Source organism: Cryptomeria japonica, chromosome 11 (genome assembly GCF_030272615.1).
Source record: "Cryptomeria japonica chromosome 11, Sugi_1.0, whole genome shotgun sequence".
Lineage (NCBI taxonomy): Eukaryota > Viridiplantae > Streptophyta > Pinopsida > Cupressales > Cupressaceae > Cryptomeria > Cryptomeria japonica.
Window position 1 is genome coordinate 136,511,160 of NC_081415.1, and position 24,544 is coordinate 136,535,703.

The 24,544-nt window shown below is 36.2% G+C and overlaps 1 protein-coding gene across 2 annotated transcripts in view; it reads left to right on the forward strand.

Annotated features, from left to right (window-relative positions):
• The first annotated feature begins 1,296 nt into the window (after positions 1 to 1,296).
• The window catches only part of LOC131032643 (uncharacterized), a 249,297-nt gene continuing 226,049 nt past the window's right edge, over positions 1,297 to 24,544 (forward strand). The window contains exons 1-3 of one of the 2 annotated variants that reach the window (XM_057963667.2): positions 1,297 to 2,296; positions 3,246 to 3,362; positions 22,572 to 22,661. In XM_057963667.2, the coding sequence (XP_057819650.1) occupies positions 2,259 to 2,296; positions 3,246 to 3,362; positions 22,572 to 22,661 (245 nt within the window). In that variant the 5' untranslated portion in view covers positions 1,297 to 2,258. The remainder of the gene's footprint in view (positions 2,297 to 3,245; positions 3,363 to 22,571; positions 22,662 to 24,544) is intronic. The other variant, XM_057963665.2, reaches the window with a different exon arrangement.

Here is a 24,544-nt window from a genome sequence, read left to right on the forward strand (position 1 = left end):
TTTGTGTAATAACAATGGGGAGAGTGTTATGTCTTTTGGGTTAGCTCACTCGGTCTTGGTCATCATTTCAAACAATCCATGTCACAAGTTTGAATCTTGGTTTAAATGCGATGTGTGGTGATGGGCCCATTGCACATTGCTCGTGAGGTTATGGGGGGTTTGCCCTGTCAAAGAGTTAAGCTCTAGATCATTGGGCTAACTTGTCAATTGCCTTGATAAAAAACAATGGGTAGAACACTTGAATTCATTGTAAGTGGTCAAGTTTCCATTTTTGTTGTGATTGTAGAATACATCTTAGTGGAATAACAATGAGGCAAGTGCTTGAATTCATTGTTACTAGTCAAGCCTTGAGATTGAGTCAACAATTATAAAATAGAGTGTAATATTAATTTTGGGCAATTATATATACAAAGTAGTGAATGTCTTGAATCTAAAAGTACGTTGTCCTTATTAGATGTTCTCTATAATTGGTTTGATGATTAATACAACTAAGTGTGTTGCATTTCAAATGTTTGCAATATGGGATGAGATTGTGCTTGTAGTCCATTCTATGAGCAATTTTAGGTGCAATGTAGTCTAAGACAGGCAATGTTTTGAGAATTGGAACACAAATGTTCTAATGACATATTATGACATAATATAGTACTAGACAGAGCTTTGGATCACTAGTGCAACAAAAGAGCCAAAAGTGTATTAGAATCATGCATGAAAGTCAACCATACACATTAGCATAAAAATAAGAGAAAAACTATTAATGGCTGCATGTTTCTATTATACAATTAGTCTATTAAACATTAACCAAATGAAAAAAATAGAACATCATCACGATGCATTTTTCTCCTATAAAATTGATCTATTGAATATAATCAAATGATAAAAATAGAATATTATCATAATATCTCATAATCAATTCCTTTTTTTTTTTTAAACACAACTATGCTATTAAACCAAGTGTCCTTTAAAGACCCTTACTTAATCTTCATAAAAGCTCATTTCTATCTAATGAAAAATAATCCAAATACTTTCCATTCTAAAAAGAAAAAAACTAAAACACTTTCAATTAAAAAAAAATATAAAAAATAATTAAAAGATTTTGCATCCGTGGATCCACCAAGCAAAGATAATGGTTGAGGCTATTGCAGATTTTAAAATTCCACATCTCAAAAGTAAATCCCATTAATATTACATCGAAGAGATAACGTTAAACATTCAATTAAATACATAGTTAAAATTTGAAAAATTAAATTTACATATCAATAATAAAAAAATATTTACTAAAATTTTAAAACCAACTAAAGCACCAAAACCCTTCTGAAATTCCCAGCCAAAAACCCCTCCATAGACTCTTTTCCTGGAGCACCGATTTGAATTCTAAAACCCCTAAATACATAAAACCCATATGTTTGAGATTCCACACCAGTGATTTTATATTAACGGTCAGAATTATGGTATATAGCTGATCGGGATACTTAAACAAATTGCGTCAAGTATGTGCATACGGTTCAATATCTCGAATACGGGCAAGAAGTTTCTCTTTTTTTCAATTTGTTGGTTACCTTTCTCAAGCATCTGTTTGGTGAAATTCACTTCACTAGTCTGTCGTATGTAGAAGCAGGAATTGTTTTTTTTCTTTTCAATTTGTAGGATGATTTTAAAAATGGTTTCCTAGCTTCTTTGTCACAACAGAAGTATTTCTGTTCGTTAAAATTAGTATAACCCTACTAGTTTGATGCAGTATTTTATCAATTCAACCCTTTTTAATCTCTTACACATTTAGTGTGGTGCTCCCTTGTGAAATCTCCACTACCTTTTTGCTACTTGAGCTCATCCCATCCCTCCAAAAAGTCTCAATACTGTCTTTAACTCAATGGATAAATCCTTAGTGAAGCTTGAAGTAGATTTTGAAGACATGGACTATGCCATCGATTCTTCTTCCCAACATGGAGTGTCGTTATTAAGGAATTCTCAAAGTTTGTATACACCCAGAGATTTAGATCTTGACGAGCATATAGCAGACAATGAAGAGGACGGCTATGATCCTCCAGAGGCAAACAGATTTGCCCTTGACAAGGCCAAATCACTTTCCTTTGAGACATCTATTATTGAAGGCAAAAAAAATCAGGGTAAAGACAGTGGCACCGATTACTTGATACCATATCATAATCATAGGTTAAGAGGTATCTTGGAAGAGCTCTCGAGCCAGCATAGATGGAAGGAATGCGCAGGAGTCTTGAGCGCGTTGCTGAAAGGAATGGTCCATGATATCTATTTTTTTAGGCATCAATTCAAGTACTGGGTAAGTAATTTTGTTTTTTCTATTTAAATGTAGTGCATTATATCTTTGTTTCTTTGGTTTCAATATAGTAGTTTCTTTGTTTTAAATGTGATGCTGGTTAAGTGTTTCCTTGATTTGAATGGCACGTGAATCTTTCTGCCTGTGTAGCCATTGTGATCTCCAGCCCATTTGCTGTTTTCTAGCTCTATTCTTCCAAGATACCATGATATTTGTGCTAATGGGGGTGTTGTCAAAAGGGAAATGAACCTTATATTCCTAATGATTGATCGGTTGTAGCTGAATATCTCTGCTTGTTCAGCTTCCCTCTCCTCTTCTGTGGTTGAAAAAATCCAAAAAATTGCCTTCTTACACGCTTCTATAAAATATGTTTACCCTCAAGTTGGACATGCCTAAAGATTGTGCGTTTTAGAATTGCTTCTATAACTAAAAATCCTTACATCTTCCAATTGGCCACTTTAGGATTCTCTTTCCTTGCACGGCTATTTGTTTGTAGGCACTTAGCTAATGTTCATTGTATACTCGACTTAGGTTACCTTCCCTAGCATTGCTTTTTTGCCAGAGTTGGATTTTCAGTCAGGGTACTTTTGTCCTTTAATGCTCATCTATGATGTATTCTTGAGTCACATGGATCTAGCTATTGATAGTTTTTGATCACAACATAAAAATATCAATGTATTATTGTCAGTTACAGAAATTCATATAAATTCTTTCTTTATTTCTTCTTTAGATTAAATGTTAGGTAAATCCTTCTAAAACAATATAGGTTAAATGTTTTATAACTCCTTTTCATCAAAGGATAGACGAAGCTAACAGAATTGTTATACATACTTTGGTTTCAAAAACCAATCCAAGAATTGGGTAGTGAATTTTTTTGAATATTATGCAAATTCTTCTTCTCAAAGGATATTAAAAAGATATTGGTTAACTTTTTACCTGTTTTTTCTGTCAGGCTGCAATGGAGACACTCAGGCAGATTGATAGTAACCAAGGGAATGAAAGAAAATTCAATCATCTTTTTGAGCTTTTATGGAAGAAGCAACCTGATCCAAAACATGCTATTAATAAGGTTTGCTGCCTTAACCTATTTCAGTAGTTTTGGATCTTGTTTGGAAAATTTTCTTTTTTCAAGGATATCTGGAAACATCACTAGGCCCAGACCTGTTCTAGGGATAAACACACCCCAGTCTTAGATGTGTTATTAATTATTGCATGCCTATGTATTAGATGTGTTATTGTCAGTGTTATCTGGGGATGCATTTCCCCCTCTTTTGCACCTGTTTCGGGGACAGGGGGATGGCGAGAAATGTCCCCTTGCTGTACCTAGTTTTTTCATTTAACTGGAGACGTTTCGGAAACCTGAAAATGTGGGGCATGTTTGATCGTCCCCCTGGATGTGTCCCTTTTTTTTTTCATAAACAACTAAAAAAAACATTCTATCTCCTTTGCTAAGTGCCCCCCACACCTGCAATAGGCTTACCTCTGGACGAGTGGAGAAGTTAGTGGCTGTGCATAGTGCTCTGCGACTTAAGGATCGTCAGAGTCCAACAAAGTCCATCATTACAGTAGGATATAAATCTCGAAGATGCCACCCAGGTTGATGAGAAGGAGGTATAGGAGGGCTTGGTTGGGATTCCGTTGGATGATGCAACCTTTGAGGCTGAGGCTAACAGTGACAGTGACTTTGAATTTGATGAAGATCAAGGGCAGCAGCATACTTTCTTTGTGTCATTTTTAGTTTTGAGTCTTTGGCTCGTTTGAGACTTTTGACATATATGATACATTGAAACTTGTTGCCTTTGGGCATTTTGATATTGATATAATCATATGCATCATATTGACAGTGATTCTAGATACAATGAATTATATTTATGAATTTTAGGTTTCAACTCTCTTTTCAACTCACTTTTATCAATGTTACATTGTTATCATATAAATATATTTGAAATTTGAAATTTTCCTATATATTACAAATTTCCTCTATTTTTTTATATAGTCATCCTCTTTGTAGTCTCTTTGTCCCCTAAATGGCCAAAAAAAAAATCCGTCTTGGAAACTCGTTTCTCCGTCTTGGAAACTTGGGGTAACATAGGTTATTGTTGGACTTCATTTTGTTGGAAAGTCAACTTTAGAGTACTTTAGATTGAGAATGTTACTGCTAGTCAAGATCCCTTAAAAGGGAAAAGAGGCCATGCAAGGCCATTCGTTGGGTTCGATTCTAAGATTTAGACACTAGGAAACTTGACCTTTTATCTATATCTTCATCTGCTAATGACAATATAATATAGGTGTGCCCTTAATCATTTACTCCTATACACTTTTAGGATGACACCTATTTCCTTGACCCAATCCTCGTGTCCTAATTTCTTGTTTTGTGTATAATATTTTTTGTTAAGCTTCAATTAGTTATATTGTAATATTGGCCCTAATGTGTGGGTTACACCTACTTTGAATAACTTGGAATTTAACATATAGTGTTGTGCTTGTAATAGTGTAAAAGGCTGTGCACCTAAATTATAAAGGACACACACTTTCCTTGACCCAAACACCATCTAGGAGATAGGAATGCATTAATGGTGTGCTAAGTTTGGAGAGGTGTATGAGTGCATTGGTTCTTTGCTTGACCAAATAAGGGTTGCTGTGTGAGAGTGTAATGTCCCTTTTGGGGATATTACTATATTTTTACCTAAAATCACAAGCTCACTAAAAAATTAGAGGTATAATACCATTAAGAATATACATTTACCATTTGAAATGTCTTTTAACAAGATTAATCCTGGTTTAGGTCCTGCAATCATGTTAGTCAACACTTGAAATGTAATCCATGAGACCAACTAGTTTCATTTGGGTTAGGAATTCAATAGCATATAAATGCTTATATAATCAATACATTAATAATTATCCAAAGCATATTCCTATGGTAACTGTATTAGGAATTAGATAGAAACTTTGCAAACCGCAAGCTCAAGGATAGTTATCCTTGTATTGCGAGAGCATGGGTGGAAAATGGTCCACTCCATCTTCATCCTCCTTGATCAAGCCTAGGAGCACTAATTAGCCTCCCAACCCACAAGTGCTCCATCTTGAGGTGGCATGCTTGATAAGAGTACAAGACTACCTTCTCCACCAAGCTTGGGAGCACACATACGCCTCCCGGCCCACGAGCGTTCCATCTCGAGGTGGCACGCTTTTTGAAAGATAGGTGGGGTCTTCATCTCTTGTGAATTCGAGTGGTTGATCGGCCTCCCTATTTTGTAGCCATTTCTATCCAATTCAAAATAGATTGACTATATGAATATATTAAAACATATTTACCAAATAGAAATATAATCAGTTTTACTTAGATTGAGAAATAATATTCAAATTGGAAAATAGTGCAATTACTTGCTGCTATTCCTATATAATTCCAGCAAAGAATAAATATTGCATTCATATACTCATACCATATTTTTGCATATAAACTTACAAATTTTAGGCTGATGATGATGAATCAGATTGTGCTATTTATTCGCTTATTTCCTGATTTCAGATCAAATCCTTATTCCAATTCATTGAATGATCTTCAAATAATGCTTCTTCTCCTTAAATACCCCCTCCTCAAAGAACAAAGGGTCACAACCTTTTTTAACAGTCACTGCCTTTGGTAAATTATTTTTTGATTCACAACCTTTCAGTCACTGCCCTTAAAACTCTTAATTTAATTTTAATTAAATTCTTTTATTCTAAGAATCGCTGCCCTACAAATTGTCTAGAATGATATTCGTGAGGGCTGTGATCTGTCTTAGCTGAGGCATGACAGTGATTATCTGAGCAAATCTGTTTTTGACAATTGTGAGATCCTTGGGCTTTGGAATACTGATCTAGATTACTGGCTGTTCAGGTTTTGTGTATCACCGACTCAATAAGATGAAGTAGTTTGGATGGGAAATTTGTGATTTCTAAGTAGATTTGTGCTTAGTTTTGGCGAGGACTTGATAGAGAAGACCCCACATCAGCATTCTACAATGAGCACATTAAGCCAATCAGTCATTAGAGATGGAAGAAGCTCAACACTCCTATGCACATGGCTGCCTATGCAGTGAACCCTAAGTGGTACAAGCAGGGGCCTGCTAGAGTTACACCAACATAGGATGCTGAGGTGAAGACATGTTTCTTTACTTTTAGGGCCATTGAGAAGATGTATGATCTTTTAGAGGCCAACATTATTTGTACCGAGTGGACCAAATTTGCCACTTTTAGGGGTTATTTTGACAAGGCCAAGATGGATATGGCAACTATAGCACAAGAGGACCCAATTTTGTGGTGGAATTGCCATGGACTGATTTATTTGACTCTAGCCATTTGATCGCTATCTCAGGTTTCTAGTTCTTCAACTGCTAGAGGAACTAGTCTACTTATAGCTTCATCCCCTCTCTTAAGAGGATCAGACTTACCTCTAGGAGAGCAAAGAAACTTGTGGATGTACATAGTGCTTTGCATTTCATTGACCACAAGGCACTTGTGTACAAAGAGAGTCCAACAACACAATGAGATGTAGGGCTAGAGGAACCAGCACAAATTGATGAGGATGCTACAGTTACAGAGTTAGGGTTGGTTGGTATTAGTTGGCAGAGCTTGACCATGTGGAGTCTAGTAGTTCTAGTGATGAGAAGTTTGGGGATGATTAGAGGCCTCCCTTTGTTGAAAATTGTAGCTAGCTCGGATACCTGACTATTGAATTTTAATGTTGTCAATGACAATTAAAATTCCTATGTATTACCTCTCATGCAATCCGAACCACTTAGGGCTGGTCCCAAATACATGTAACTTGTAATTATATCTTGCTATGAATATTGGGCAAGACCTATATATAATGTAACTTGTGGATAGGACAGGTCCTATATAAATGTAACTTGTAATTTGGTCTGACCCTAATTGAGCGATGTAACTTGTGGTCCTATATTGAATGTAACTTGTAACTTGTGTTTAGGGCAGGCCCTATTTTATGTATCTTGTAATTTTAATCCTATAGGCCAACCTAGAGTGAATTGGGAGGTTGAGTCACATATATATACAAAGGCTTAGTCATTGTATCTACATACACTTAGCGAATACACTCTTCATTCAGCAGCAGTGATCAACGAATTATATTCCTATCAGCAGCAACCTTCTCCTAAGGTCAGCGAACATCATTCCAAGGTCAGCGAAGATTATATTCCTATCAGCAACAACCTTCTCCTAAGGTCAGTGAACATCATTCCAAGGTCAGCGAATATATACTTAAGGACAGTGAAGATACTGTCAAGAACAGGGAAGTCATCCCTAATGACAACGACTTCATTCTAGGGTCAGCGAACTTGAAAGACAATGAATATTCTCCTTGATCTGCAAGTTGTGTTCCAGATAAGTTCTTATTGTGTTATGCTACTGTGCTTACCTTGCTGTTCTGAATACTTCAAGTGTTGAAGTACAGTTGTAAAGTTTCATATTGATTTGTCTAATAAAGATCTGGATTTAGTTGCTGGGTTTTTCATCTCCAAGAGGGAGGTTTTCCCAGTGTATTTTGGTGTTCTTTGTGTTCAATGATTTGATTTTGCTATCTATATTTATCAGTCTGATCCTAAAATAACACCGTTTACTACATTTTGCTATTTTGGCATCATTGTACTCATTGCAATCATCTTTATGAAATCTTGAATATTATATATGTATACATTGAAAATTGGCCTAGAGAAATTAATTAAATATGAGTTATTTAATTAATGGATCCTTAATTCTTCACTTATAAATAAATTGAATAGTTTATTTATATAGTTCATTTTTCAAAATTCTTCCCATCATAAATCATTTTCTCCATTTGCTTAATTAAATGAGCAAGTTTAATTAATTTGTCTTATTTAATTATCCCCTCCCACTTAATTTGAATTTTTAAATTCGAATTTGGTCACATGTCTCCTAACCTAAACTACCCTCCAACCTGCCATCTAACCTTGGGTTGAACCAACCCTATCCCTTCAAACTATCCCTATCGTAACCTCCTATGGAGTGTCTCTCCCCTCATAAGGACACATGGCCTCCTTGCCACATGTTCTCCCCCTTCATGCCACTTGCCCTCTTGTAGGACATGTGTGGCATTTGTTGGAGATTCTCTTGCCACTTGTCCTTCCAAGAATGAGAAGTGTCATATCTCCCCAAGCCTTTCCTAACCTCTTCATCTCTCACCGTCCATCTCTCTAGGCTGAATCTAGACCGTTGAATCTTGCCACCTAGGCTCATACCTTGGAAAAGCTATAAATACCCCATTTTTCATTCATGAAAGGATCCTTAATCTCGCATTCTGAAACTTTGCATACGTATTGAGCATAGCAGCATCCGTAGTTTTTGCATTTAGCATAGTGTTTATTTGATTATAGCATAGCCACCATGTTAATCTAGAATCATGATCATTCATCTCATTTTCATTTAGATCATAGGATCATAGTATAGGCCACCATGTTAATCTAGAATCATGATCATTCATTTCATTTTCATTTAGATCATAGGATCACAATATAGCATACTCGTTCTTCAGGTTGTCATCTTGGATGGTCCATGCTGCTGAGAGCCAATCAATAGACTAACAAGGTCCTTGGAGATAGAGAACAATGAGACACCATTGGGGAGTGCTCTTTTACTTTGTTTATTGATTGATTCCCTAATATAATGTCTCATTGGTGTGTTAGGTGTTTTATTTGATTAATTCACATTCCTAGCATACAATACAAATTTCGAATTTGACATTTTCATTGTTCAAACTTCAATGTTAAATCAATGTTAATGTTGAATGTTCACTTCAAATTTTAGTAGTATTCAAGTATTTTAGTATTTGCCAAAGTTTCATTTGAAAATTCAAAATTGTAATTCTTATACATCTTTTTATAACTATTTATTCAAGTACTACATGTATATTCTTGCTGCCCCCTTGTGACTGTTCCCTTGCCATCCCCTCGTTGTCCCCAAACTTAGGCCCTTGGTTGACCCATCCTCGAAACTTGTCCCTTGCGTCCCCTCATCAAGAAACTCCGTGGAACACTTTTAATCCTATTTCTTACTAGTTGTCTATTAGTTTTGTGAGATTTCTAACTTGTGTTTTAGTTTTTTCCTTCAATACATATTTGTGTGCATTGTTTTTTACTAGCTTCCATATGTTTATGACATCTTCTCCTCTCTTTGCTTTGTTTTAACTTTTATTTGATTCAGCTTGCCTCTTGGTTTTGTCCAATTTTTCTGTCAGTTGTATTGATTCAAATTGGTTCCATGCATGATCATGGCCTTGTTTGATGATTGCTTGTATCCATCTTGTAATAGCCAGCCGTATTTCCTGCTAATAAGTGGTCCAAAAGTTATTGGAGACCCACTTTGACTTTATTTCTGAAATAAAATTAAAGAATTATGGAAGCTACACAAACTGAAAAAGATTCAAACAAAAAAGGATAACTAAACCTTTTATCCACAAGACATTATCCATTTGCTGACTTGTTTCAAAATATATTATATCTTAATACTGATGACACTTCTCAAAGTTTGAGATGAAAGAGACATTCTATGTGTGCAGTGTTAGATTCTACGAGAAGCAAGAATTGAGCTAGGATATGATGTCGGTAGTAGATCACATGCAACTCCAAGCAATAGATGATCAAAAAGATCAAAATAGATGATGTTGAATTTTGGTGATCAGATTATATTTCAAAATTATTTGCCAATAATTTAGTTTCACCTCTTAGGATGTACCTATACAGTTCAAACTATGTATTCAATCTGCCTTAATGATGATTTGCTGATACACAGATGAATCACAGCACAAAAGAGGACTTCAATTTGATTGATGATTTAGAAGACAAAGATAGAGGACACGATTCGCTATAGATGCTGAATAATTTGAATATGAAGAACGGTGAAACTGAAATGTTATCTATCTGCTATCCTTATCGATCTCAAAGTGGAGAGAGAGAGATTGAATAGATATACGTAGCTTGATATCTAATTCAACCAACACGACTTCCTCAGCCATCACGTCTCTCCCTAACCATCACGACTCTCCAAGATCGATTAGACAAAAACACGTCTAACAACAAGTTTAGATAAAACGATTTAACATCAAATCAGTTTATATATTAATTGATTCATAAGCTGATCATAACATAGAATCGATTCTTAAATTAATTGATTCATAAACATATTAATCATAGCATAGATCGAATCATATATAAGCCGATATGTATATAATTATTATTTTGACATAAGGATATATAATTAATTGGCTAACTAAGTTGTCTAAGGCCGATTAGGCCAATTAGACAACTTCAGCCGGCTGACTGATGCTATTCTTCAACACTCCCTCTTAGCTAGGGAGGAATCCCACTCAAGATCTGAGTCACATAGTTATCTTCACCATGGCTATTCAGAGAGTGAATCTATCATGGCTACATCCATGAGAGAGAAAGCAAAAGAACACAACTACCATGGTTACTCCCATGGACGGTGAACAATTGGTTATCACCTCAAACATCATGGCATATCCATAGACATCATCTCATGTGATGTCCACCATTATGGCTTATCCACGGATATCACTTCACATGATATCCACCATAAATATCTCCTCAAGTAATATCCACCATTATGGCTTATCCATAGAGATCACCTCACATGATATCCACCGTTATGGCATATCCATAGATATCACCTCATGAGATATCAATCATCATGGCATATCCATAGATATCACTTCATATGATATCCACCATTATGATTTGTCCATAGATATCACCCCATGTGATATCAACCATTATGACATATCCATAGATATCACCTCATGTGACATCCACCAGTATGGTTTATTCATAGATATCACCTCACGTGATATCAACTATTATGGCATATCCATAGATATCACCTCATGTGACATCCACCATTATGGTTTAATCATAGATATCACCTCACATGATATCAACCATTATGGCATATCCATAGATATCACCTCATGTGACATCCACCATTATGGTTTAATCATAGATATCACCTCACGTGATATCAACCATTATTGTGAGATCGTCACCTCACAATAATGGTGAGATGTACAAGTGTTTATCATTGTGAGATTGTCACCTCACAATGATAGTCACCATGGCTCATCAAGAGGGTAAACACGCAAGTACAAGAAAATCATCCACCATGAACCATATCAAGGGTGGAGATAAGGGCTTTCACCTCAAGTCTCTCTCAAGGAGAAATGCATTAACAAGAGTTTATACATCAAACATCAATTCTCATTTAGAAGAATACATTAGTATAACATATAACAAAATCAATGATGCTGAGACTCAATTTCAGCTATGGCTTCATTCTCCACCATACCAAGCTTACCTCAAAAGTACACAAACTTTATCTTGAAGAGAGGCTTGGTGAGAATGTCTGTTGTCTACTCATTAGTACTAATGTATCTTAATTGAATAGCATACCTTTTCACCATATCTCTAACTTGATCTCCACATGCTTTGACCTTTCATAAAACAAAACAAGGTTGGAGTTTGCATCACACTTAGTGTATTCCAAGCTCACCAAGTATTTATCTGTCCAGGAATATCATGACCTAAGAGTCTTAATAAAGGCCTTCCACCTTACATACATAGGTCTCCATCCCATGAATCATAGTCCTTCGATTGATCACTAGAGAAACCATCTTGACATGGTCCACTCCCTCTGTACCAATATGACCAATATCCTTGGATATCAATCGAAGCACATCCTCTTAGCTGCTCCCTATGTCACGGAAGCATCCCCTGCTCACATGGTCCCAATTATGGAAGATATCTTGTTTCAAGAGACTCTCATCATCTGGTATGATCCTCATATGGCTGAAAGTGCTAGATCCAAAACAACCATGGATACACTATCATAAGATCGAGCCCTAGGCAGGAATATGATCATCTTGAGATTTAGAACAAAATCCCCTTTCAGTATGCTCCCTCTCACTGAGAGAGCCCTTTTGTCTTAATCTTGGCTTTGTAACCCTAGATGCTATCATTACCAACACAAGTGCCTCTATGGCTTTCACAAGTGAACTATTGCACCTCTGCAGGTAGATATTTGTTTTATCAAAAAATGGAAATGCAAAATCTTAGAATCTCCATTAAAGTCCTCTGCATATTCCTCCTGAATTTCAATCTCTTCATCACAAATAGAACTTTAAAACTCTATAAGCTTGAAAAGCAACAGACTGTGATTCTAAAGATGTCCTAAATGTAAGGGACAAATTTCTCATAGTAAATTGAAGAAATTTATAACACATGATATCCAAATGCAGCTTGTCGTAAGTGAATATCTACTAACAAAGTTGTTTCACAAATAGCACGTATAATGTAATTGCATGAATTAACAAAAAAAAAACTACATATTAAATTCATGAGCATTATTCAACCAAAAAGAAAACTTATCTCTTTCAAATTTGAATATGATTCCATCTGAATCCTTTTGTGGAATAGTCTCACCAACATTCGCAATGGAAGCTTGAGGCATAGTCTTGGTTGGACATTTCATTGCGTAGTGACCATATTTGTCACATCTAAAGCATTGGATTTCTGAAATGTCCTTCCTTCTTTTGAATGTAGGAGCACTATTGGATTCCTTATCTTTCTTCCTTTTGAAATGTCCCTTCTTCTTTGAGGAGTACGAGGTGAGGACATGAATATCTTCATTTATGGAGATTTGGCCAATGCCTCTTGTAGCCAATCTTGACTCTTCTTGAATGCAGTCTGTCTTCAATTGATCAAACTTAGGGAGTTTTGATCTTGCGCTTATCCCTCGAATAAATGACTCCCATGATGAAGGGAGACAATTAAGAGCCAACATGGTTAATTCTTTGCCATTGATAGTGTGTCCAATGGTAGAGAGTTGATCTCTCAATTCAGTTATCCTCATGAAGTAAGACATGATGGATTCTCCTTTCGTCATCTTGATGTGGTTAAGTTGTTGTTTCAGTGCGAGACCTCGACTTGTGTTGTTGATCTCATACATCTCATCTAATGTCTTGAACATGTCACATGCCTTTGTCAACTTGGAGATGATTGGCACAATGTGATCTTTCACAGAATCAACCAACATTTTCATTGCTTTGTTGTTCTTTCTCTTCCATTGAAGCTTCTCATCTTCTTCTTTTGGTTCCGGTACGACATCCTTCATGAATTCGTCTAATTCATTTTCCCCCAAGGTAAGCATAACTCTAAACTTCCAAGATACAAAGTTTACTGCTCCTTCAAGTCTGTCCTCAACTCTAATTCCATTCACCATCTTGACGTTGATAGAAATAGATGAACTTGAAGACAATAATAGAAGATAATCTTGCTTATATCAATATGATCTGATCTTTGCTCAATCTTGCTCTAATACCATGTTCAATTTTGGTGATCAGATTATATTTCAAAATTATTTGCCAATAATTTAGTTTCACCTCTTAGGATGTACCTATACAGTTCAAACTATGTATTCAATCTGCCTTAATGATGATTTACTGATACACAGATGAATCACAACACAAAAGAGGACTTCAATTTGATTGATGATTTAGAAGACAAAGATAGAGGACACGATCTGCTGTAGATGCTGAATAATTCGAATACCAAGAACGGTGAAACTGAAATGTTATCTTTGTATCTGCTATCCTTATCGATCTCAAAGTGGAGGGAGAGATTGAATAGATATACGTAGCATGATATCTAATTCAACCAACACGACTTCCTCAACCATCACGTCTCTCCCTAAGCATCACGACTCTCCAAGATCGATTAGACAAAAACACGTCTAACAACAAGTTTAGATAAAACGATTTAACATCAAATCGGTTTATATATTAATCGATTCATAAGCTAATCATATCATAGAATCGATTCTTACATTAATCGATTCATAAACATATTAATCATAGTATAGATCGAATCATATATAAGTTGATATGTATATAACTATTATTTTGACATAAGGATATTTAATTAATTGGTCAACTAAGTTGTCTAAGGCTGATTAGGCCAATTAGACAACTTAGTCGGCTCCGGCTGATCAGATTCTGACTGATGCTATTCTTCAACAGATGAATGAAGAAAAATCTAAAATGAGAGAAAAAGAGACAAAGAATGGAATTTTGAGAAGACTCTCACTGAGCTATCACTAAACTATGAAGGTGAGAGTAGGGCTTATTATATAGAAAAATAATAGCATATACATCCAAGAGGTGCATTAACTCCCACACCCCATAAAAAGTGGGAGGTTATACCTACTTGGTAAATGCCAAAACATGTGGCACAACCTCCTTACATGAAAACAAAAAAGGAGTTATAAAGGTGGCACACAAAGACGAAATAAGGCGAGAAACCCAACTACGCCATAACCCACTTAGAAAATAACAAAATAGTGGTAATGTGAGGTGGCACAACAAGCCAAAAAAGGGTGTGTAACTCAACTACCCACATGAAGAAGAGAGTTACACATGTAGCTGAAGTATTTCGCCACATGTCCTCATATTAACCACTCCTAATAACCTAAAGCTTAAATAAAATGTGTAGGAAAATAAATACCCCCTAACATAAGGAAAAATAAAAAACCTACACTACCATACAAGAATACAAGATTTACCTTAGTTTCAAACAACAAACAAATCATTTACCATATCTATTACCTACATTCACAAGGATGGCAATAAATAATTAAGCACAAGATATAGTGCAAATTGTAAAGGATGACCAACATTAAAAATTTAAAACTATCCTATATACAAAAAGCTTTTTAATATTTTATGTTTCTCACTTGTTCTATAGTTGCTATACACAACACACTAATTTGGGACTCCTAACACTTATCATCATTGACTGTCTTAAGATAGGATATCAATATGCAACTTTCACAAAGAAATGGGCAACATAATGGCCTAAAGGTAATTGCAAGGTGGTTTTGCAGTTGCTGCAATGGTTTCACAATTGCCAAGTTCTTGTATGGTTGAGGATACAACCACCGCCTTAACTAAGCATGGCCATCTTCATCTTCTTGCACTTCAAGTACATGTGAATTTGTGCCTAAAATATTAAATAATGTTTTTTGGGTGACAAAAAATCCTTTTGAAGTGGTGGCATGGTCAAGTCTGTCATTAATGGCATTTTTGGGTCATGCTGGAATGTGGGTGAGATGAACAATGAAAAATGATATGGTTGTTGGAGTTCGTGAGCTATAGATATCGCATGACCCATACCATAGTTCGAAAGTGGGGTTAGAGTTTGAGTAGAAGGCATATCAATAGGGAGAATCTGATACTTTACAAAATAAAGGAGAAAGGCAGAGTTTGGTGGAAAGGCCCGTTGGGATGGCGGTGTTGAGACATGGACCAGCTAGGACTCGAACCTAGGACCTTCCATTCACTGCTGGAGTGCTCTACCACTGAGCTACTGGCCCCTCTTGGACCAATCCATTGTCGGTCCGGGTGTGGCTTATTTCCAACACCAGCACCCCCCCTTAAGCCACACCTCTTGTGTGCTTGGGGCTCCTAGCCTGGACCTGGCTTTGATACCATGTTGAGACATGGACCAGCTAGGACTCGAACCTAGGACCTTCCATATGCTGTTGGAGTGCTCTACCACTGAGCTATTGGCCCCTCTTGGACCAGTCCATCGTCAGTCCGGGTGTGGCTTATTTCCAACACCAATAGGCGAAGTTTGAAAGTTCAGTGATGACCAAGGGAAAGTTAGACTTAGATGGGAAGGCATGCTTGGGCAAGGAACTCCAAACGTCTAACAACTAACAAACATTTAAAAGGCTGGACATGCCTACTTACTTAGAGACCTTAGACAAACATAAGGGGAAAGAATAGGAAGAATACACACAAAATGGGACCAAGTGAGACATGGGAAATAGGAAATACGAATTTTGGTTCATAACATAGGTTGATATAAAAAGGTGAGATGACATGTGCCCACAAGGTCTAAATTGAAGATTTGGATCATACACATGACAAGTCTACATAAATCAAAATGCTTAAGTATATTGCTGATCTTTGGAAATGTCCCACTTGAAATTCTATGGTTTATGTAAGCCTCTTCTCAAATTTGGGGCTGTTCTATTCTTCTGCAAAATTATTAGAAATAGTTTGGGTTATTCCTTAGGATTCTCTATAAATAGTTAAGATTAGAATTCTCATTTTCTCATTTGGGCTTATGGTTTGGTGCACAAGTCCAAATCCCCAAAAAAGACATCAGAGTGATGTTTATTGGCCTTTTAACTAGGAATTTAGAAAAGTCTTCACTTATTTCTAGCTCCAAATTAGTGATCACGGAAATTCATTAAGTATTTCAAGTCTCTTTGCTTGCATATTCTTGGGTTGCTTTAGTTGGTAATTTTGGTAAGATTGAATGTGGGCATGAAAGAGTGGTGATTGGGAAATAGGTTGTTGATTGTTCATTGATCAGATCAGCTAGTGGTAAGACTAAGTTAGAATGTTTGAACAAAGGAAAGGTGCTTTAATTAGGTTGGTCCACTTGAGGAGTTGGCACATTTCAATCATTGATCTTCTATAGTTCAATTGTCTAGATACTTACATATCATAAAAATTGAACTGCACTAATAGTGAAGAAAAGCCTTTGATGGATTGGTCTTGCTTTAAGAAAAGTAAATGATATTAGGAGATGAATCGGTGAAGACTATTTATCAATGCTGACTGGATGGGTGATGGGAGTCCACATATGATGGTGGATCCAACTTTAGATGGCAAGGTTGTTTGATCACCCATTTTGACATTAGTAATATGTGATAGAAAGACACTGAATCAATGATGGTGGGTCCAACTTTAGATGGCAAGGTTGTTTATCACCCATTTTGATTTAGTAAAAAGTAATAGAAAGACACTAGGTGAATGTATGGACAAAGGGAAGCTGATTTATTTGGTCAGGTATTTAGATATTAGAAACAATGATGCCGCTTGTCATCAATCTTGTTGGTTTGAATGTTTTAGATGTTGTGTTATTTTGTTGAGTCCCACCAAGGGATGATGTGTTACTTGATTTGGTGTTCATATTTTCCCTTGGCCTTTGATATTTGAATCTTTGAATGGGTGAACAAAAAAGATTTTGATTTCTTTGATTGGGTATTCATTGTTAGCAAAAAATGATCTTAGAGCTTTGGTTGACCATGTGAACATTGTAGATCTCGTTAGATTTGCAAACTATATTTTTCCACATTTGCAAATGGTTTGACAAGATAGGCTTGGAAGGTTTTGATTATGGATTTGAAGTTTATTAAAAGTAAAGATGGGTGAATGCTAGAATATGCGAACAAAGGATAATTCAAGTACCAATGGATAGCAAGAATGCATATTTCCTAAATTAATGGCACCATAATTGCCTTGTGAAATTAAATGCAATTAGGCGCTTGGTTATTGAATCTCCATCTCTGTTTCCCAAGGAATACAATTTCATCTATAGGAATAATCTAATCACCATGGACTTAGTTTTGTACAAGGTCTTGAGCTTGTTCCATGACTTCTTAACTATATCCTTTGAAGAAAATTTCAAGGACACCAACCATAAATCCATAGTCTAATGTTATATCTAGCCTTTTATCAAGTTTGACATTCTCATTTTCATCCATATTAGGAATGAAATTAGTCATTGCAATCCATTGATGACAGTCTACAAGTAGGTCTTCCATATTGAACCTCCAATGGTCAATGCTTTCCATTAAATTTCTCAATTTCTATTATGAAAGTACAAGCCATTTCTGTTCTAGAAAACAAGATCCATCTATGTAGAGCTATCTCTTGAACAAGAATTAATAGCATAGTCAAAATACCTTCAGCTCCCACAGATCTTAATACAGATGCAAAAGCATATGGATTTCAAAGAATCGATGTTGTTCAATTAATCAAGGAGACAAAGCTCCTTTAAATAGAGTTACAAAGACGATGTTTCTAAAAGAAACAATCGTTAACTAGGGGAGAAATTAGAAACACTTTAAATGACCATTAATAACACAATGAGAAAGATATTATTCTAATACCCTCCCTTAATGGTCATCGTTCTAATTACCAAGAGAAATAACAGAGAAGGTTGCCCCCTTCTTCTCAGAACACGCTGCAACAGAAGACAAGAGCCTACCACTAACCCTCCTAGAAACTGCAGCACTTCTGGAGATACCCAAAACAACACCAACCGTCCAACCTGATGTTGGAGAACTGTCCCTCCCTGTAACGAGAGACACACCAAGAATAGTTGTCACGATTTTGAGGAAAAAATCGGCAAACCCTCCAAACTATTGCAGATGAGCAAGATACCCGAAAATAGACTGCAAATAAGAGACTACTGTAGATGTTCGCACAACAACTCCAGGTGCGACGAAAAACAAACTACAGCAAAGTACAATTTTTGAGGAAAAAATCATAAACCCTCATGATTTTTTTTTTACAAGGAAAAAATACTACGAAACCCGGGGACGCGTCCCCTACCTGAAAACCCCCGTCCCAGTCCCGGGGACGTTTCGGGGACTTGGGGACGGCCAGGGGACGTCCCCCCCCCGTCCCCAAATTGTCAAAATTTTGAGGGGACGTCCCCGAAACGGGGGGACGGCTTCCCTAGCTGTGGGGGACGTCCGTACGTCCCGGGGACGGCTGGGGACGGATTGGGGACGGCCAGACGTCCCCCACATCTAGGGCTAGGGAAAAATATTAAAATAAAAAAAGTCGTATTTTCAAATTTTTTTTAATGATGTTTTTTGCGTAATTGAGGGAGTGAAATATCTCATGAAGGGTTTTTTGCCAATAGAAAAATAACACCCGATGCCTATATAAAATAATAAAAGTATTTTTGGCCTCGCGGGGCGCTGCCCCTCGACCCCGCCCTGTATCGCGACAGGGAGCGCGCAAGGGGCGCTGCCCCTTGACCCCGCAAGGGGCGATGCCCCTTGACCCCAAGTTGGGGGCACTGCCCCCAAACCCCCGTCAAAAAATATAGGGGGGAACTGCGCTGATGGAAGTAGTGAAAATTTAACCTCTGAGTTTGATTAGGCTCCATTATGTATTTTATTTCTTTAATATCTATTATGATATGCATATTGACAATGTGAATGAATTGAAATTCTGAATTATGAGTGCATATTGAGTATTGAGTCTATTGATAATGTTGTATGTTCGATGTTTGCATTCTAAAATGTTTTCATAGTATCATACACATGCTATATCCATGTTTTCATATGAATATAATGTATAGATGCATGCTTTATCCATGTTTTCATATGAACATTTAGAATTTTCCTATATATTTTAAATTTTCCCTATATTTTATACAGCCGTCCCCTTTGCCGTCCCCCCCATCCCCAAATTTGGCAAAAAAATTTGCCGTCCCGGAAACTCGTCCCCCCGTCCCCCCGTCCCCCCGTCCCGGAAACTTGGGGTAATGTAGAAAAAATATTTAAAAACCCACAGATAATTTTTTAGGACAAAATTATTAAAACCCACAGATTTTTTCAAGGGAAAAAATATTAAAACCCATCAGACTTTTTTTTAGGTAAAAAAATATTAAAAACCGAAACAAACATCGATGCCCATAAGCCATCTTCATGCTTTTCGAGGCACGAAAAACGAGGTACTGAGAAGATGCTAAGTGCACAAAACTTGACTGCCTTCCAACATCAAGTTGGTCAATGACGCCATCTTGCACGTTTCCCAATGCACGGAAAACGAAAAACTGAAAAGAGGCGTTGGCACAAAATTCAAAAAATTCGAATCCCAATGCAGGAACAGAGGCAGATGTAGGTACAAACTTCAAAAAATGAAGTACGACGGGCACAAATTTGAAGAAAAAAATTCCGACTGACCCAGAAAAATCTGAAGACAACCTAGAAATCCTTGCAAAAAACCCAGAAAGAATCTGCTATCGGAATCTGGATCTACTGGCTCAAAAATCGAGGCACAAAAATCAAGGCACCCAAAAAATTTTGACGACGACCTAGTTGAGATCTCGGAAAACCCACCACAAATTTGTACTCAGAAAATTTTTTCGACTGAATCTGGAGGGTCAAAACCCTAGCCGAAAGTCAAAAAACGCGGGTTTGACCAAGTTGCAGGTTGCAGAAAAAAATGGCGGGTCTGTACCGCGCCGAAAAATGCCGAAAACCCTCGCCAGACAGATGCAAACAGGAAGAATCCCATTACACGACATAAACACAGTCCAAAACGGACTTTTGAACACAAATTTTTTTCGAAAATCTGCAGCAAAACTAAGAGGCCCGAAAAATCTCGGAAAAGAATTCACAAATTCTTTATTCAGGTTTTGATACCATAATACAGATGCAAAAGCATATGGATTTCAAAGAATCGATGTTGTTCAATTAATCAAGGAGACAAAGCTCCTTTAAATAGAGTTACAAAGATGATGTTTCTAAAAGAAACAATCGTTAACTAGAGGCGAAATTAGAAACAACTTAAATGACCATTAATAACACAAAGAGAAAGATATTATTCTAATAGATCTAAACAAGCTATTCTAGCTTTGATACCAAACAAAAGGAAAATACACTAATCCTATAAGAGAAGCAATGCAGATAAGGACAAAATTTGGTCAAATTTCAAAAGCATAACAATATATGACATTTAGCTTGGGAAATGCTAATGAGAAAAAACAGAGCAGCAGTAGCACACTCATAATAGTATCAATCAAATGAACAAGGTTACAATACAAAGAGTTTCAATGCTGTCAATGGAGATCTCGAACTCTGCTTTTTGGAGTCAAACTAATAGCATGTACTCCTAATAAAGTTACCATGCAATCTCCATACCAAGCCTCCAATATATAGAGCAAAGAGATCTAGGAAATCACGTGCTCAAAATCTCGAGCCAAATCCAAGGAAAATCAGTCCCTCTCCTAGAGTAACTCCTCCTACCATAGTATGTAATTCCCACAAGAATATTGATTCTTCAAATCAAGGGGTCAATTGATCAACCTAGGCACCCCACATGGGAGGATTGATCTCTCTTACAACCCTTCTTGTTAATGGCTAAAAATAGTAATTGAAAGGTGCTCCACCTAGCATATTATGTAACCTCAACTTCAATGCTCTCTTATACATGCCATAATGAAACTTCCAAGTGATATAATGTGTCATTTAAAGGAATCTAATGGATTCCTCCAAGAGTGGCACACTATTCCATGAGGGCCCAAATATTACACTACATTAATAATTAAACAATTTTGCTCTTAGGATTTGCAAATTTCATAACTAGTCCTAGTGTGGAAGCTATGAAGGCTTGCTTTCTGAGTAGATCAATGCTCGATTTATTTTTGTCTGCCTTACTAACATTCTAATCTACATTTATAATGTAAATTGGTGTTATGGCATGCTACAGATATATTTTGGTTTGCTTAATTTGATAGGGTCTAGTTTATTTGTAGATCTTTGTAAACCTAGCAGATCCTAAACTGTAGAAGATGACTCTTTCTTGTAAGTGCCTGTATCTCCTTTTACCTTGTAAAGATAATTGCAATACCTTGTCCTTGGGGAGCAACCCATTAGCAAATTGAGAGATGCAAAGATTAGAGCCAACAAATTTACTTGTTCTAACATAACACACACACTCACACATTGAGAAATAACCTTGCTCTGAAGAAGGTTGATTATACTTTCAGACATTGCCTAAAATGACAGTCTGCACACTTTCCACTAATAGATGTCACTGTGAGAATTGTACTGGTTGCTGTAATGGTGAAGTGCGTTCTTATTGATTTCTCTCAAATGCAAATTCTTTGAACACGTTGATTGAAGGTTTCATTTAATTTGGATCTAGTAAAGCAATATGTCAAAGCCTCGTCTCATGAATGTTCCACACTTTGTCATTCTCAGAAATCTATCTCCCATATTTTTGCCATCCCTGCTTTTGAAGCTTAATGATTTTCGACAACTCCATCAGCTCTCCTATATCTTTCTCACTAAAATTTCTGTGGCTTACCAAATCTTGCTTCACATGCTTGGTGAAGTTAATTTCCAGCCCACCTCTTTCCCTTTTGCTGCTAGTTACATTGTTGATAAATATGTTATTTGCATCTCATTTAATGAATAGATTTTTGGATTCTCAATTATATTTTGCAGTCCATTTCCTATCCTGACACTAGTCACAAATGTTTTTGTTTCCATGGGTATTATGATCACATTGCCTGTTTCCGAGGCACTTTGTTTGAGTTAGAGTTATATTTCTTGAATGCTATTTATTTTATTTACATTTTATGGATGTGTGCAGAAGCTTCGCCCTAGCATACAATTGGAAAAGGTACTTTATTTTATCAGTCAAGGAAGGCTTGATGATGCATCCCTCAATTCAAAAGAGTATGTGAGTGTATCCCTTTGTTGAAGGCCTTGATGAAATCTATAAATAGTATAAAATTTAATCCTTTACCGTCGTTATTTTAGAAATTGTTGTATGAATCAAAATGGAAGGCTTATTTGGAATGCCTAGAATATATAATGTTTTGATGTATACTTATATTTTAAATGATGTATATGCTGAAATAACCTATTTATTTGAATGAATTCAGTCGTTGAAACATGCAATGTTGTGGCATGAGAGCATTGACAATATATAAATTTACTACGGACATAATTGCATATAACCTATAATGTTTTTGATGTATACTTATAGTTTAAGTGATGTATATGCTGAAATAACCTATTTTTTTTGAATGAATTTAGTTTTGCTTGTTATTCTTCTGGATTTGATTGTGTAGATTTTGTTGTTGCCAACATTTTGGATCAAACACCAAGTAAGAGAGCAAGAGAACATATCAATTAGAAGCTTACTTTCTGTTCTCTTGCTCTCTTACTTGCTCTCTTGTCCTGATGATGGACCATGGTAATTGATTCGAAATGTTGGCAACAACAAAATCTACATGGTCGAATCTCGAAGAATAACAAGCAAATCATTATGGACTGTGAAAAATTCATGAATCTAAATTAATTTAGTTGTTGAAATATGCTATGTTGTGGCATGAGAGCATTGGCAATATATAATCTACTACATACAATATCATTGCATATCACAAAAGTTATAAGTATGTCACAAGCCTTTGTATGATCAGATTCTCTTACAAATCCAATATGGCACCTTGAGGCTTCCATATTGAAAATGTTAACTCCTTTAAAATCTCTGGCTAAAGATGGAATTCTATATGAGATTGATGTATGAGGCATACCATTGAAAGACTTTCCAACAATATGTAATATGTTTATAGCTGAATGACCAAGATATGATTGACAAAACTATAAGTATGAGATGTTAGTTTGACCAGAGAGATTAGGAATTGCCATTCAACTAATGTAAATACAAATTGATTTGATTTTTAGTTACAAGACTTGGACTTGGGCAAGCTGGTTCTTGACTCATACTTGCACTTAGCACTTGTTAAGGTTTTAAGGCTATTGTTATACATCCTTCAATAAATCGTCTTTAAAGACTCAACAAACTTATCAATTAGAAGCTTACTTTGATTGCATGCACAAATATACATTCACCAAATGAATACAAAACATTTTTAAATATACAAACATTCTCAAGTGTTTTAGGTGTACAAACTCATGGAGTAGCAAAGGCAGAGACTAGTTATTTAATTCTAAGTACACATAAGGATTGAATAGGTTTAAACACATGGACACAAACACTTTAAGTAAATTAAATTAAGTAATTGATATCATCCCCAACTTCAAGCATGTCTGCAATACAAATTGTCCAAACATTCTAAAAACAATTTAATCTACTTCAGCACACATAATAAATAACACAAATCATCTCAAGGGCAATTTGGAAGTAAGATGGATGTTAATAAGTGTAGAGTAGGAAAAGTGAATCTCTGGGTAAGGTGGCCAAACCTCTCGAGGATTCACTAACCTCCTCTCCAATCGGAGCAACCTTCGAAACCCTCAGACCTTTAAGTTAACTCACTATAATAAGTAAAGGCACAAAACTGATTAATGCTAATTCATAAAAATATTTTTACCAGACCCTGAATGCACAGGTCATAGTGACCATTTGGTAGACTCCGTGAGCTCTTTGCCCAGGACATATGCGTGGGTTGTGGATGACAGCACAACACACTAGCATCCTGTACGGATAGAGATGAGAAGTCAAACCAAAAAATGTAGAGACAACCAGACATGGGTTCTATTTACTTAAAGTGATGGAAACGATGAAAGAAAGGTAATAACTAGCTGAAATAAAAT